This window comes from Lontra canadensis, unplaced genomic scaffold (assembly GCF_010015895.1).
Source record: "Lontra canadensis isolate GAN:19392208 unplaced genomic scaffold, GSC_riverotter_1.0 scaffold28, whole genome shotgun sequence".
NCBI lineage: Eukaryota > Metazoa > Chordata > Mammalia > Carnivora > Mustelidae > Lontra > Lontra canadensis.
The window spans coordinates 13,713,033-13,727,759 of record NW_022631022.1 but is presented as its reverse complement, the minus strand read 5'-3'; the positions used below and the strand labels follow the sequence as shown (position 1 = coordinate 13,727,759).

The window sequence follows — 14,727 nt, the reverse complement described above, 5'->3', positions numbered from 1 at the left end:
AAAAAAATATATGTTTATAAAAAGTAAAATTTATTTAAAAAAATAAAAATAAATAAATAAATAAAATCTTTAAAAAATAAAAAATAAAATATAAAATAAATAAAATAATAAAATAAAATAAATTAAAAATAAATAAATAAATAAATAAATAAATAAATAAATAAATAAATGTTAATTTCTTGACCTGACACACAGGTCCTAAAGGATTTGACCATTGTAACTATCTTTGTAGCCTGTTGTTTCCCAAAGTAGGTTCAGAGGAAGATCATTCTGCGGGAAGTTTTGCAAGAATGAGATATGGGGAAGAGGAGGGGGTGGAGGGCTTTGTCAAGTCCAAATACACTTGAGGAACTAATGCTCCATTTTTAGCTCTCAGAGTAGTGGTTTTCAAACTAGTCTGAGTTAGTAACACAAGCATTACTAGGAAATTTATTATATATTCAAATTTTCAGGCCTCACCTTGGACCTGGTGAGTCAACAACTCTGGGGTGAGGACAGCCTGTCCGTGATTGAGCAAACTTTTCTAACAGTGCTGCTGAATGCTAAAGTTGGAGAACCACCATCTTAGAGAATCACAGAGCACAGTAGCATGTTATTCCAGGAATCTAGTTAACATTGGTTTAACTTTGTTTTAAGCAAGCATTTTCTCACTTGCTTTGAGCATGGACTGTGTGTGTGTTTGTGTATAAATAATGCTGATATCCACTAGAACCAATGATAGAGAAACAGTCTGTCAAAAGGCTACATCCTTGTATCCTAACATTGCTGGTAATTCCACAATTATGTATCTGTCATGTACTTCTGCATTTCAGTATCACCTTACTTTACTAAATATCTCCCCCCAACCCTTGTCTAGCCAACTCCTTAGAGGAGGGGTTTCAAAATTATATAGTTATTAAACAAATACATGGAATGCCCCATATTTTATAACCGATCCGATATGTTGTGTAAGCCCCACATTAACATGAAGATGGTATCTGTTATTTTGATAGTTTTTTCCTCACATGTAATGGTTCTTTCTATATGGAAATCTATCTTCATATTTTCTCATTTGACATAGTGTATATCTTTTCAGCCTGTCTGGTAAAGCTTTTCTGTATTGAAATATCCTTTATACACATGACCATTAGAAACTTTCTTTGACTGACTCTACACCTTGGCAACTTTTCCACATTCACGAATTCTCTTCTCTTATACTCTCACAGCTTTTATCATCCCTTTTCCTTAATAGTCCATTAAGAAAATAAGGTTTAGTCACCGTAATTCTAATCATCATAATCAAAATCAATCTACTAAGTTATAGTTTTATGAACTAACTATATTCCCATTTTTTTTTCCTTGGCTTTAATGGGTTTATCATTATATATTATATGGAGTATAAATATATAAGATACATTTTTCTTATGATAAATATTAATTTTTAAGGGTTTCAGTAAATACTAATGCACTTATTACTAGCTTCCTAAATTTCTGTTACCATTGTCTTATATTTTCTGACCATAAGATCAAATGCCCTGATAGACCTCTAGGATATTAATAAAGTGTTGCTTAGGAAAAAATTAATCTTTAAGAAATCTGGTAAATATTTCAACATACAGGATTGCATCCCATCCTTTTAAACATGCAGGCTGTTAAAGTGCACTATTAAATTAGGGATAGCTTGATTTATTTTAATGTTATGGGATATGTAAAAACTTAATGATTCAACATCCAGTTTGGTTTATTCTGGGACAACATACAGAATTTGATGAAAAAACGGTACCATCTGTAATCCTCTAATGTCATAAAAAAGTATAATGAAAGTAGGATTTGTGACAGCTAAGGGATTTTGAAATTAATACATATTCAACTACTTTATTCTCTCCTTTTTTCTTTATTACTCTTTGCAGAATGACAATAAGTGATTGTGATGTTAGACATGTCATCTAGAGTCATTTGCTTTCATTTAATCATATTACTTGAAATAACCTAGACATATAGTTTGGCTGTGCACATATCAGGATGATTAATGACAGTATTAATCAAGGTCAGATGCCTTTGAGAAACAAATGCTGTGGCCATCAGAACTAATTTTATTTACAACCTTTATAATCTACCAGGTTCTCTCAATTTTTAAATTCATAGAGGAAGAACTCTATTGAACTTAATCTAATGAGTAAATAATTACATTATTGTGATAATAATAAAATTTTATTCTTTTGATAATAATAAAATTTTATTCATCAAAGAAAGATAAATTTAAAAAGAATCTCTAACTTGAAAGTAGGCAAAGCTGAATATTGCAAGCCTGTATTGCTGCCTGATTTTCTTCTTGAAGATCTTCCAATGTGCCTTGAGGTACCTTAGGAATTGAAAGAGGAAGCCTGCCAAGAAGTTTCAAGTGGTTCTCCAGGACCACATATACAAGGTTGTTAAGAACCTTTGGAGAGTACTTATAGTTCATTCTGGCAATCTGAATTAATTTGTGCCAGCCACTGATTTTTGGACTAATGTAGCTCTCCAACATTTAATATCTGTTGCATTTTGAGCATAAATGTAAGTCAGCAGCACTTAGAAGAACCTTAGGAAAATACATGTCCCTAAAGATACATTGTATTTTACTAAAGGTACATTATCATGTGTGGAGGTCTTTACTAGTAAGTGGATTCAACAGAGGGCTAATATCTTAGCTTAAGTGAGAACAATAATGTGGTGCTGACTCACTCAGGTCGGGTTACGTGTCTGAGGCAGCAGTTATAAGATACGCATTCAGCCATTCAGCAGAGGGCAGCTGATCTTTGGATGAGACATAATTGGAAATGGCAATAGTTTGGGCCCCCAAAAATCTAATCCACCTTTTCTACCAGAGAACCCATGAATTTCCTGAGCCACAAATTGAAGTTTTCAGATATCCTGGACCTATAAGCTCGTAAATCATTTGGCAAAAATAATTGGGGGGGGGGGGAGCCACATGCTTCCTACTTATTTGTATACTTGAGTGAAATTTGGCTCTGCCTTTATCTTTTTTGCCTCATTATTTAAGTAAGTAAATGTAAATGTAAATGAAAGTAATGTAATTTTAAGTAAATTGTAAGTAATGTAAGTAAATGTAAAAGAAGTTCTCTAAGAAGATTACCCACCAAAGAAAACAATTGTATGTGTTCAGTATGATGTTGATATGTGAAACATACAAGATTGTTACTGTACTCTGTTCATATCATTATAAACTTAGATCATCCTGGATAACTCTCTCAGAGGTGAGAGCTGGAGAATTCAGTAAGCATGATAAATCAAGGATTCAAATATGATTTAAATATGCACACACACAAGAAAGATACGTAACTTTTGGTTGACTAGGTGCATTTGTGGGTGGAAGTAGAGTGGTCCATGCCATTCGGAGAACACTTATATACTGTAGAATCTAATGGTACTGGCTTTGTTACCAGGCAGCCCTGAGTTCTGCACACTTACCACCAATGTGACTGTGGACAAAATATTTAGAAAGGATAAATTATACACACACACACACACACACACACACACACATACACATACCTTTGTACACACAGAATTCAAACTCTCTCCTTGGAAGAAGCCACTTTAAAGGGATGATTTTTACAATAATAATGAACTGCAATTTAGAAAGCACAACCTCCAATCCAAAACCAAAGATGTAGAAATGCAAGCCTGGCCTGGCTATTGTGACTTTATCCTATGGGAAACCTGAATTTAATAGTTTTGGCTCACATAACCTAAGAATTTTTCCAGAGCCACTTTTTTTCTAATCCTTCCATTTGACAGTGACAAACTAAAGTCATATCATTTACTCTTTTCTTTTACATGTTGTGTGACCTTGTGAGCAGAGTAAGAAACAGGACATTCCTCGGGAAGATCAAGGACCGACCACCAAGAATTTGGATTTTTGGCCCCAGCTGATTACACTGATGGTCACTATTATTGATGAGGATAAAACTGCGTACACACCTGTCCTAAATCAGTAAGTACATTGTCTTGGAAATGAATGGATTTAATTTCACTAAAGTTATGAAAACATAAAATATGTGAAGATGGTTTGTACTCACAATTCATACTCTCATTGGAAAAGTTTGTTTTCCAAAATTAAGCTATATGAAGCAAGATTTTTGTATGTTTAGCAGTAAATATCAATTTGGTGATATTATGAATTTTTAGTTCAAGCCCTATAGAGTTCTTTGGATATAGAGACAAATAGTTCCCAAAATTTATTTTTATTTGATGTAGAACAAGTTTCTTCATTTGTTCCTTTCTTAATTACTCCCTGTCTCAAAAAGAACAACAGCAACAACAACAAAACCCACAAAACTATCCCATTGCACTTCCCCTAAAACTAAAATGTTGAAAAGTTGGTAGTAAACATATGTCAGTGTGACTTTGTAATAGTAAAGATTTGTCAAAAGAACACCTGCTTTCAAAACAGTTGTGTACCATGGATGTATTGCAGTGTGTAACAGAATTAAGTCCATTTTCTCAAGTACCAATGTTAAGTCTATGACCCCCTGCATAGAATTTGCAAATTATGAGCAGAGCGGCAAGCAGATGACTTGAAATTCATGGCTATTCTACAATAACAGATTCTAGAAGAGTCTAAAATTATTATTTATCAAAATGCACTGGCTATGAGAACTTGGACAAATTATCTAATTACTGTGAGTCTCAGTTTCCTCATATATTACTAGATAATATCAAAGGTCCAGTCCAACCTCAGTGTTGCCTGTTTAGGATTTATCATGTGCCTACATGTCAATGGCTATACAGCAGAAGCAAAATAACAGCTGAGTCTACAAAACTAGGCACTTGCAATGTGATTAATGGAGAGGGTATCCTCACTTACTGGTAATACCTGGAATGCTCTGGGCAGCAAGGATAGCAATAGACAAACCATGAAGTAGAGCATACAGTAGATTCAGACTTCTTGTAGAGAACTTGTTTTATCGTTTCTCTATAATGGTCAAGACAGTGTCAAAAAGCTTATGTTGAATTCAACTGAAATTTCAGTGACAGAAGGAATAAATGTAGGTCTCCCAATTTTCCTTCCTTGCTTGTTCCATAACTGTCAATTTTCACCTGCCCCCAGTTCCTAACTGTGAAGAAACTGATCCTTTTTGATATGCAACCATGATAACGTCATTAGGTTTGCCTTTATGTGTTCTTTTCCCTTGCCCTGTTACACTCACCTTTTCTGCCTGAAGACCAGAGTACCTCCTGATGACCCTCTAGAGAACTCTGCAGTTTTACTTTCTTCTGATAGCTTAGGACTGTATCTTCTCTTTTCTATTTTTTTAAAGTATTTAATGTATGCATATATGTATGTATGGGGGGAGAGAAGGAGCATGAATATGGGGAGGGACAGTAGGAGAGGGAGAGAAAATCTCAAGCAGACTCTGTGCTGAGTGTGCAGAGCTGCACTGGGGGCACAATCCTATGACCCTGAGATCACAAACTGAGCTGAAATTAAGACTTGGATGCTTAACTGACTGAGCCACCCAGATGCCTTTCTCTTTTAATATATGACATGTCATCTGCTCATCTTGGGCAGCTTTATGGAACAGATATGTTTTCTCCTTCATTCTTTGGACCTTCTTTGAGACAGGGTTGATTTCCTGAAGATAGGGAGATCAATACATGTTTTATGCCCTTGATCTGGTATAGGCCATTTGGTAAATGACTATTGAATGAAAATAGGTATCTTCTCAGAAATGCTAATTAAAAGTTATGTGAAAAAGATTTTACTTCTAATCAGAAATTCTTTATATTTACCAAATACTAGAAATCCAGGTGTGACTAGTAAAAGATATATCATAAAATCATGGAATCAGAGTTTCCCAGAATTATTTTTAATCATATACTATGAAATATATACAAAGATTTTATTTGACTTTTTGGAACTATATTAAAAGAAGTGGAGGAAATACATTCAGTTATGGCAAAAATTTAAATTCTGACCTAAGTTAAGTCTACTAAGTATAAAAAGAGGCAATGAGACAGGAAAGGGATATCTTTGTTTTGCTTTTTATTTTTGTTTTTAATTTAATGTCAGAATTTAGAGTCACTTTTTTTTCCCTGTGAGAACGTAGCCCTAAAAAAAACTTGAATGTCTTCCTGGTATTTGGAATCTATGTTTCATGATCTTATTTGCTCAGATTCTGAGGCTATTTTAAAGACTTATTCAAATTTTGACAATTTATAATAATTATAGAATGGACACTTGAGAAAAGAGGTTTTTTTTTTTAATATTAGTATATATCCATGCATTATATTGGTTGAATGAATAAAGAAATGAAAGTAAACCTTATATGTAGTTAACATCTCTTCTTTCTATTCCTACTTCATTATTAATAGGTACATAAATAATGAATCTTAGAACACTGAAAAAAAATAAAATTACCAAAAAAAGAAAAAAATAGGTACACTAGAGTATTTGAGCAATATTTATTCACATTTTTTAAATTTATTAAGTAGCTTTCTAGATCCTCATAGAAATTTCACTATTTTATTGAAATTGAAAACGATTAATTATTTTCAGATAGTAAGGTGTGGTTCTCTCTCTCCCTTGTTAACATTTATTGAAGTATAATTTAATACAGTAAAACAGCACATTTGATTTATATGATTTGATTAGTTTTGGCATATGTATCTAGTCACAAAACCCTCACCACAATCAAGATAATTAATATATCTAACACTGTAATAAGTTTCCATATGCCTTTTGTAACTCACTCCAGGCAACCACTAGGCTGACTTCTAATACTATAAATTAGTTTAGAAATTTTACCCTTTTATGTAAAAGAATCATATGTACATTTTTTTGGTCTACTTCTTTCCCTCGTCACAACTATTTTGAGATTCAAACAGGTTGTTGTGTGTAGCAATACTTTGTCACTTTTTATTTCTGAGTAATATTCCACTATAAGATATACCCCAAAATGTTCCTCCATTCGTCTTTTAGGATTAGGGTCAAAATTTGTTGTTTTTTTGCCCCTAGGTTAGGTTGCTATGAATATTTGTTTACAAGTTTCTGCATAGACATATTCTTTCTTTTCTTTTGGGTCACATGGTAGGTACATGATTTGTATTCTTAAAATAGCTGAACTTCTTTCCAAAGTGGTTGTACATTGCCAAAACTTAATAAGGTTAGGATTTTTTTTAGTCATTCAGATAGGTGTATAGTGGCATCTTACTGTGGTTTTAATTTGCATTTTCCTAAATCCTGATGTTGACCATCATTTCATATTTTATTGCAATCTATGTATCTTTGGTGAAGTATCTGTTCAAAAGCTTTTTACCATTTCCAAATTGGGTGTTTATCATTTTATTATTGAGTTATAATTGTTCTTTATATACACCAAATAAGGTACTGTTGTCAGATAAAATGTTGCATTGTTTTTTCCTAGTTTGTGACTTTTTTCTGTTGTCTTGCTAGTATCTTTTGAAGAACTTTTTAAAATTTTTGATGGAGTAGTCCAATTTATTAATTTATAATTTGAGCTTTTTGTGTCTTATTTAAGAAATATTTGCAACACCCACAAGCCAACTTTTAATATCACAGTTTTCTTCTAGATGTCTTGCATTGAGATCTATGATTCATTTCAAGTTATAGAGTTTAAGATTCTTTGGGATTTTCTTTTTTGTGCTTATCTTTTTAATTCCACTTGTTAGAAGAATTATCCTTTCTCCACTGAATTAATTTGGCAACTTTGCCAAAAATCAGTTGGCTATACTTGTGAGAGTAATTCTGTATTCTTTGTTCCATTGATTTATTGATCCATATATCTATCAGTTTAGTGATGATGAAATTCTTCGGCTTTTGTTTATCTGGAAAACTCTTTACCTCTTTCAATTCTGAAGGACAATTTTGCCAACTAGAGTATTCTTGGTTGGCAGTTATTTTTTTTTCCTTTCAGCCTTTTGAATGTATCATCTCATTCCCTCCCGGGCTGCAGTTTCCTCTGAACATCCACTGATAGCCTATGGGAATCTTCTGTGAATAGCAAGTTGTTTTTCTCTTCCTACTTTTAAGATTCTCTCTTTGTCTTTTATTTTTTCTCTTTGTTGAAGTTCTCACTTTGTTCATGCATTGATCTCATGACCTTAGTGAGCGTCTTTACAACCATTATTTTGAGATCTCAGTTGGGTAAATCACTTACCTCTGTTTCACTAAAATCAGTTACACCTGGGGATGTAACTTGGTTTTTGTTTGTTACATAGTCCCCTGTTTCTTCATTTTCCTTGACTGTTTTGGTTTCTGCACTTTAGAAAAAACAGCCATCTCTCCCAGTCTTGACAGAATGGGTCTCATCAGTCACCCCAGCCTGAGTTCCAGGTTGTCTTTCAAGCATTTATGATTATCCAGGCCACAGGTTTATTTATTTATTTATTTATTATTTTTTTTAGTCTCCCATAGTTGAGCGTTTGTCAAGACTTGTCAGTGTCCCCAAAGGGGGATGGGGATAGCAGTCAGCATGTAGATGCAGGCTAATTAGAAGCCAGTCCCTGAGGCAACCACTGGAAAAATATGTAGTTAAGCCCCCTTCCAGGGAGAAACTTGGAAAATGGACATTTTTGCCTATTCCTTCTGCACTGGGCCCAAGCAGTGGGGGAGGGGGTGCTCCTGTATGTGTTGAAAAGCTGCTGCTTTGTTTGCTATAGTCCTGTGGGACTTGTGAATGCAAGACCCCCTGGCTGTCAGATGTAGGTGATGTGGGGACCCATCCCTCAGAAGCCATAAGTTGGGGCACCAAATGTGCAGACAACCTCCTTTCAGGGAGGTACTTATAATTTGGTTTTTGTTGTTGGAGCAGTCCAGAGGGATAACATGTGAGAAGTGCCCACCAGTTCCACTGAGCTCTGGGAAGGATCTTAGCCAGCTCCTATACACATGCTAAATTAGAAACCAGATCCTCAGGCTTGTAAAGTATGCAGTCAAATGCTTTCCAGAAGACAGGCAGACAGGCATTTTGCCTGCTCTGTCTGGACTGAGACTCGAGGAGATTCCCATAGGGAGTGCTCACAAGCCTATTAACAACTTCTTTATCTGCTATCATCCTGTGAGTCTTGAGGATTCAAGCCCCAGCTAGCTTTTAGAACTAGGTGTTTTGAGGGCCCTCCCTCATGTGGTAGTCTTAAAAACTGGAGAACTAGGTGTGCAGTCCAAACTCTTTGCTCCTCAGGGAGAAGTTGGGAGTTGGGGATTTCCCCTTGACTGTATGGTGTTGTGTCATGGGTGGAATTTATGGCAAAACTATGTCTCAGCCTTTCCTACCCATTTGATAGGGCTTTTTTCTCATTCACCTGATGTGTAGTAGTCACTAAGATACTTTCCAGTTTCCCTCAGAGGGAACTGCTCCATGTGTAGTAGTACATTCAATCCATCCATGGGTAAAGGAAAGTTCAGAAGCCTCTCCCGCTGCCATCTCGGTCCCTCACAAACATACATGTTCTTTTTTTTTAATTTAATTTTATTTATTTATTTTACAGAGATCACAAGTAGGCAGAGAGGCAGGCAGAGAGAGAGGAGGAAGCAGGTTCCCCGTGGAGCAGAGAGCCTGATGCGGGGCTCGATCCCAGCACCCTGGGATCATGACCCGAGCCGAAGGCAGAGGCTTTAACCCACTGAGCCACCCAGGAGCCCCAAACATACTTGTTCTTGATGGGGCATTGGAGTTTGTGTCTTTCAGGGAATTTTTACATTTAATATGAGTGGTCAAATTTGCAATCATATGCTTACTCATGACATTTCTTTATTATCTTTTAAATGTCTACCAGATCAAAAGTCATTTCCCCCCTCTCATTCTTAATATTGCTATTTTGTATTTTCTTTCTTTTTTTACTGGCTAGACAGTTATGAATTTTATTAGTCTCTGGAAAAATATTTTGGTTTTATTAAATTTCTATTTTTTTTTGGTTTTAAAGTAAATTTGTTTCTTCTTTTTATTACATTCCTTCTTTTGTGAGGGAAGAACTGGTAAGTAGCTACAGCAGTGATCCAGTGAGGAGATATGAAGGCTTTATATGAGATAATGGAAATGTAGGATCAGATTTGGTAAATATTAAGGAAAAATGGGATATTTTGACTAACTGCCTTGAGTGGAATATAGAGAGTGTAGAGACCATGATGACGCTGTATTTATGGGGGCATCTTTAATTGAGTTAGTAAATTCAGGAGAAATGATCAATTTAAGGAAGTACATAGAAAAAAAGGAACTACATAGTGAATTATATTTTGATATGTAGAGATTTGGCTATCTGGGACTTCCATGAATTATAAGAACCAGGCAACTGCGTACATAGATGTCAAAGTCCTATAGATTTGGCATCCAATAGATACACAAAGTAGGGGGAAGTTGCTATATGTACTTGAAAGTAAGAAATACTATTTCTTTTCCCAAATATCCATTAAATTACTGTGACTTTACATCATTTTGTTTTTGTAATGCTCACCAAAACATAAGCCAAAATATGTTTTGTGTGATCCTGTGCATTTGTATGTTATTACTGTCTATAATTTCTTTTAGCTTCCTTCAAAAGATACATACAGTAAAGTTTCCTTTTTCTCTCTGAATTAAGAGTATAGATCAGGACCAATGTGTTGAGTAGGAAACGGACCAGTTTTCAAAGATCTATTTGATTTGCAATGATAAAGTATGCTGCTTTTATGTTCTCAAGACTGTGGGATGAACCAGAGCATTATGTCCAAATCATTTAAATAAAAAACAAACAAACAAACAAACAAACAAAAAAACCAGAATATTTTATTTGCTGCTTGAGGAGATTGGATTTAAGATACTTTAAACAGGGACTTCTATCTTGTTCTTTCTATTTTGGAGCTAATGCTGTTCAAAGTATTAAAGCTGTTGATTTGTTTAAACTGTGGCTTCCATTTGCAACAATGTGAATGAACCTTATGGGTATTATGCTAAGTGAAGTAAGGCAGACTAAGGAAAACAAATAACATTCAATTCCAAGCATAAGAAGAATCTAAAAAAGAAGAAGAAACAAAAAGCAGAGTCAGATATAAATAGAGAATAAACTGGTATTTGCTGGATAGGAGGGTGATGAAAATAGGCCATATTGCTGAAGGGAGCAGGAAGCATAAGCTTCTAGTTTAAGAATGAAAAAGTCATGGGAATAAAAGGCACAGCAAAGAGAATATAGTCAACAATATTTTAATAGCATTGTATGGTGACAGGTGGTAGCTACACTTGTAAACATAGTATAACATATAGAGATGTTGAATCACTGTGTTGTATGCCTAAAATTACTGTAACATTGTGTGTTACATATAGTAACTATGTGTGTGTAACATGTGTGTAACTATAGTAAGAAAAATTTAATTTTTTAAATTGTCTTTTTAGTGAAGTGACTTCTTTTTGTTTTAAGATGTTATTGATTGATTGATTGATTGATTGGTCCAACAGAGAGAGGGAGCACAAGCAGGGGAAATGGCAGGCAGAGGGAGAGGCAGGCTCGATGCTGATCAAGGAGCCCAATGCCGGACTCAGTCCCGGGACTCTGGCATCATGACCTGAGCCAAAGGCAGCTGCTTAACTGACTGAGCCACCCAGGCATCCCTCAAAAAAAAAAAAAACCTGTAAACACTAAAATTTAAAATGTCTTACAAAACTGTTCATCATTCTAAAAAGTAGAGCGTCAGTATAATGCAGCCTTATATCCATCACTCACATTCAACAATTACCAATATTTTGTCATATTTTCCTCATATATACTTTGACCTTTTTTTTTCTTTGCTGCGTTATCTTGAGCAAAACTCAGACATCATATCATTTCGTCCCTACATACTTCATTATTCATGTCTAAAACTGATGACTATTTTCTTGCATATCACAATTAATAACATCACCGGCAATGCCATGGTATTGTGTTTTCTGTTCCACAGTTAAATACTGCTGTTTTTCCTTAAAAATGCCTTTTTACGTTTGTTTTAATCAGGGTCCAAATAAGGCTCACATCCTACATTTGGCAACTATGTAGCCCAACTCTCTTTTATTCTATCTCAGCTCCCTTCACTTTTCTTTTATCCATGCCACGGACTTCTTATGGAGGCCATATTCATTGCCCTTTAGAATGTTGTACTTTCTGGATCACTAATTTTTTTTATATTTAACTTGTTCCTCCATTTATGATACTCCCCATATTTGAATATTAGCTTTAGAAGGTCTTTCAGGTTCCTTTTAGTGATCTTTTTCAAGATACTGAACAGATAATTCTATGTACTTCCTACTCCGTCATGTCGAGGGTCACATTAAGTCTGGCTGTTTCACCTGTGGTGAGGCTAAGATGAATTCGTGCTTGCAGCCTGATCCCTCCACTCTAGAATTCTCTGTTGACTTCTCCTCTGATGCTTTTGTTTATTTATAATCAGTTCAAAACCATTTATTCCAATAGGGACTGCAAAATTGTGGTTCTATAATATTATTCCTTCAATATTTGTTAGTTAGAATTTTTTCTGTAATGAAGAGCTTCCCTTTATTGACTAGGCTTACTTACTTGATTACCCTGAAATAGAATAAGGACAGGAAAGATAGGGCAAATGCTTATTTTTTTCTCTTAGCTGAAAGACTTTTATTCCATTTTTTATTTCCTGCTCTATTTACTTTTATCATTTTTCATTAACATTCTCATTTAAATTGAACAAATACATATTGAATACTCAATATATGTCAGGCACTAAGCAAAGTTGAAGACCCAAAGATTTAGTTGGAAAAGAGATTAGTACAAAATTAAACATTGGTCTTCAATTGGTTAATCACTGTGTCTGCCACATCACAAGTCATTCTGGAATTCAGTTCTTTCCCTCATAGTCCTTTGTTGAGATAACCTAATGAGAAAAACTTGGTTTGCTCTCTGGTTTAGACTGAGAAATCCAGAGAATGAGACAGTGGACAAGGAGAATAGACACTGAAAGTTTACAGGTTTGGAGATATGTATAGTAAGTGATCTCACATTAAGAATACATCAGGGATGCCTGGGGGGGCTCACTTGGTTAAGTGTCTGCCTTTGGCTCAGGTCATATCCCAGGGTACTGGGGTCAAGTCCGTCATCTGACTCCTTGCTCAATGAAGAGCCTGCTTCCCCCTCTGCCTGCCATTCCCCCTGCTTGTGCTTGCTCTCTCTGACAAATAAAATCTTTAAAAAAATCAAGAATACATGAATTTAAGAATTAAGAATAAAAGAATAAATGAAGTATAATCAGAAGCCAGGAAATAAACAGCATGGAAGGGGAATGAGGCAGTTGTCAGTGAAAGAAGAAAAAGGCTACCTGGAAGGGAGAACAGAAATGGTGAGAGTCACAGAGTCATGGTATTGCTGGAGATCTTGAGTGAGGATCCCATCTATATGGCTGTGTGCTGCACTCCCCTGACTGCCTTCAACTGTGAAAGCTTCTTGTCCATGGTTCTGTGAAGCCTGACTCTACTGGTCATTGCTCCATCTGTTAAATGGAATTCAGCTTTCCTTGGGTTTCCATTTAATATGCATAGCAGTTTAGTCTTAATTCTCCATTATGCAAATTATGCTTACAGAAATTACCTGTTAATTATTTGTAGTTAAAACTTGAGTCTATGATTCTTTTTTTTTTTTTTATAAGATTTTTTTTTTTTTTAAGATTTTATTTATTTATTTGACAGAGATCACAAGTAGGCAGAGAAGCAGGCAGAAAGAGGAGGAAGCAGGCTCCCCGCTGAGCAGAGAGCCCGATGCGGGGCTCGATCCCAGGACCCTGAGATCATGACCTGAGCTGAAGGCAGTGGCCTAAACCACTGAGCCACCCAGGCGCCCGAGTCTATGATTCTTATAACCAAAGTAGTATGACTAACCCGGTATGCTATTTCATGGAACAACTCATGTCTTCCACTTGAAGCACAGTTAGGCTAATGTTGAAGTGTAAAGGAATCTTTCAGTTTGAATTGTTGGAAAATGAGCAAACAATTTGCTTCCTACATGTGATTGGTTGTGCAGAGCTGGGGTTTACAGTGGGGAGAATGGATATCAGAAAATCAAAAAATCTGAGCTAAAACTATCTGTCTAGAGGTACAAAAGAAAAGATGCTATTTTGAAAGTTTTTACTCATGTTAATTAGCCAGTTTGAATTTTTAAAACAGATAAGGTGTTTCTCTGTAAATTCCCGAGACAGTACATTATCTGAAAAGATTAAGGATACTTTTCTAAAAGCACTCTTATAAAAATGCATACTAAGAGTTGAACTAACTCAATCACTTGTGAAGATTGCAGTTTTCTACCTCTCTGCATGCATATCATAGAGGAAGGAAAAGGTTCATCTTGGATTTTCAATGGTTCTTATGCTTGCCAGATAATTTAGGCACAACTAGATATCTATATGTTCTAAATATTGATCATTATCGTGGAGGGAACTATAGTGAATTAACTGGAGCCAGGCGTTGTACTAAGCACTTACACAGTTTAATGATTGAATTAATCCTAAACTTAATTCTAATGACATCAGTACTATTATCATCCCCAAATTGCAGATGATGAAACTGAAACCCACAGAGGCTAAGTAACTATCTAGATCATATACCCAGCAAGTGGCAGAACCAGAACCTCAGCATCTCTCTGAAGATAACAGGATTAATTGTAAATTAAACAATAGGATTAATTGTAAATTAAAAATCCCATGAGTAAAACAATGAGTGTTAATCCTTCAGTCCAACCCAAACATTTTTGATGTTTTCC

General features: G+C 35.2%; 1 protein-coding gene across 1 annotated transcript in view; it reads left to right on the top strand.

Moving 5' to 3' along the window:
- The window catches only part of UNC13C (unc-13 homolog C), a 601,184-nt gene that overhangs the window by 394,843 nt on the left and 191,614 nt on the right, over positions 1-14,727 (top strand). Inside the window, exon 20 of the mRNA XM_032864917.1 lies at positions 3,843-3,976. Within this exon, the coding sequence (XP_032720808.1) occupies positions 3,843-3,976 (134 nt within the window). The remainder of the gene's footprint in view (positions 1-3,842; positions 3,977-14,727) is intronic.